Here is a 2510-nt window from a genome sequence, read left to right as displayed (position 1 = left end):
GGGGGGTGCTGTGTGTTGTTCCACTTGCTGCTGTTTTTGTAGTTGCAGCTGCTGTTACTTTTTTGGGGGGGAGGGGGGTTGTTTTTTATGGGTTTTTTGTTCCTTAAAAATGCTCAATATGAATTACGGTCAAGTCAAAGAGATACCACATTATGAAATAACTTGACGGGTGTATGTGTAGAACATATTGCTATATGTATAGATACATACTTGTTTATGTACTTGTACAAACATAATTGTCTGATAAAAAACTTACCTAGTTTTACGTGTTCTGTGTGTTGTTTCAACTCTAAGAAGGAACTTTTCCTTCTTCCATTTTTAATTGTAACACTAACTTAGAACTTTTCCATGTTCTGTGTGTTGTTTAAACTCTAAGATAGAACTTTTCCATGTTCTGTGTGTTGTTTCAACTCTAAGATAGAACTTTTCCAGGTTCTGTGTGTTGTTTCAACTCTAAGATGGTCATTTTTCTGTTGCAGTGTGTTCCTTTAACAATTAGACGGGACTTTCCTTTGTCCTGTGTGTTATTTTTACCCTTAAACGGTACTTTTCCTTATACTGTATGTTAGTTATTTCCACAGTAAGACGTTACTTTCCTTTGTCCTGTGTGTTAGTAATTTCCACCCTGAACATAACTTTCCTATGTCCTGTGTGTTAGTAATTTCCACCCTGAACATAACTTTCCTTTGTCCTGTGTGTGGGTAATTTCCAGACTGAACATAACTTTCCTATGTCCTGTCGGTGGTTAGCGGGTGCTCTCGTGTGGGTTGCTTCTTCTTTCCTGTCAAAAACTATCATCTATGACCTTATTGTGTTGCAAGGACTGTAAAACTTGTGACTACAACTAACTAAAACTTTGCCTCGTGTGTGTGTGGTTCAGGTCGCCAGCGCTGGAGCGGCATGACCCGCAGCAACAAAGAGGTGGAGACTCAGTACAACGGCGTTGTGGAGAACCTGGGGCTATCCTCTGAGACCGGGGAGCCCACCTACTTTGTCTCTGCCCGTGAGTAGTCCGTCTGCTGGGTTGTCCAGTTTTACTGCCAACTTATTTCTCTTATTTTATATGATTTTTTTTTTTAAACTTTACTTTTCCGATCCAGCGGCCATTTGGGTTCTAGCCCTTCGGCCTATCGATGTGGCAAATAATTTACAGGTTTTAAATCAGCTGTGTTTTGTCGCTGTAAAAAGTATTTCCGGTGTCTGGAGAGGCAGGTAGGTAGGTGCTACAAAGGTCGCTAAGTGCAGGGCAGGTAAAGACGTGGTGTGATAGTGTTTCATCCTGTTTTCTACAATAGAAATGGAATAGAATGTGAACAAAATCCTGATGTAGTGGAGTCCACTGAAACCGAAATCTGGGTGTTGTTTGCCGGAGGTTCTTCAGTTCAGTCAAGTTTTCAGTTTAGATAGGTTGTAGGTTGTTCAAATAGATGAGAAAGAAAAATCGGGATATTTCATTTTCTCTTGGTTTACCGCCATTTTCGGATAAAATCGTGTTCGCTGTAAGTGGACTTTATTGTTACAGTTGTTTTTACGTGGATTTTTTTTTTTTCAAACGATAAGAAGGTGAAAAGAACAAGTATTATTCTCAGCATTTATTTTCTGTTGAACTGTCTCTTTGTTTGAAAAAGTCATTTGATAAATTTTCAGGTTATGTTTACTTTTACAATTCACACCCGCACTGTTCCTGAGATGTCGATCGTTCAAAAAGTCCAAAGAAAGAAAAATGTCTCTACTTTTGCTTAAAATCCTCTTTTTTGGTCATATCTGATCGGACTATCTACCTCAACCTCATGTATTTCTCTTTAAGTTAAAACCTAAACCTTTTTCACAGGTGGTTGGTGGGTGCTCTGGTTTACCCCTTTTTTCCTGTCAAACATCTATCGTCCTTATCTCTCTTCCTTCTTTTCTTTGTATGTTACTCTCTTGTAACACGTCTAATCTTTGGCTATTATATGACCTTATTGTGTTTCAATATCATGCCAGAACACGTCTGCTGGGACATTTCAGTGACTCACCTTCAGCCCTTTTTAAGTACCCCCGAGTGACTGTTGAGTTCCTGCGTGCTGTCGGCATCGCTGACCACTTATGACGTCTCAGTGCCATAAGGGAGAGAGAGAGAGAGAGAGATGTAAAACTTTAATTGAAACTAAAACTAATCCTTTTTTCCACTCCTCAGCTCAATACCACGGCGACCAGCGACTGAGCTACAACCAGTTTCTGACCTTTGACCTGCGCATCGGCGAGGAGACGGCCCGCCCGTCTGTGGTGGACATCATCCTGGAAGGTTCCGGAAAGTCCATCTCCACGCATATCTTCGCCCAGGGCAACCCCGTGCCTGATGTGACTGTCCAGACGTTCGCCTTCAGACTCCACGAGAACCCAGAGTACCAGTGGTCGCCCCGCCTCAACCCCGTCGACTTTATCGGACTTCTGGCCAACGTGACCGCTGTCAAGATACGGGCTACGTACAACGATCAAGGTAAAGGTCGTGGTTTGTGTGTGTGTGTGTG

The 2510-nt window shown here is 41.9% G+C and overlaps 1 protein-coding gene across 1 annotated transcript in view; it reads left to right on the top strand.

Annotated features, from left to right (window-relative positions):
- LOC101855278 (laminin subunit gamma-1) overlaps positions 1-2510 on the top strand; it is a gene marked incomplete at both ends in the record, with an annotated part of 30402 nt that overhangs the window by 13265 nt on the left and 14627 nt on the right. The window contains 2 exon segments of the mRNA XM_013086158.1: positions 881-1003; positions 2177-2479. Of these exon segments, the coding sequence (XP_012941612.1) occupies positions 881-1003; positions 2177-2479 (426 nt within the window).

This window comes from Aplysia californica, unplaced genomic scaffold (assembly GCF_000002075.1).
Source record: "Aplysia californica isolate F4 #8 unplaced genomic scaffold, AplCal3.0 scaffold00441, whole genome shotgun sequence".
Taxonomy (NCBI): Eukaryota; Metazoa; Mollusca; class Gastropoda; order Aplysiida; family Aplysiidae; genus Aplysia; species Aplysia californica.
Note: the sequence above shows the minus strand (reverse complement) of the source record. Positions and strands in the feature narration are given on the sequence as shown.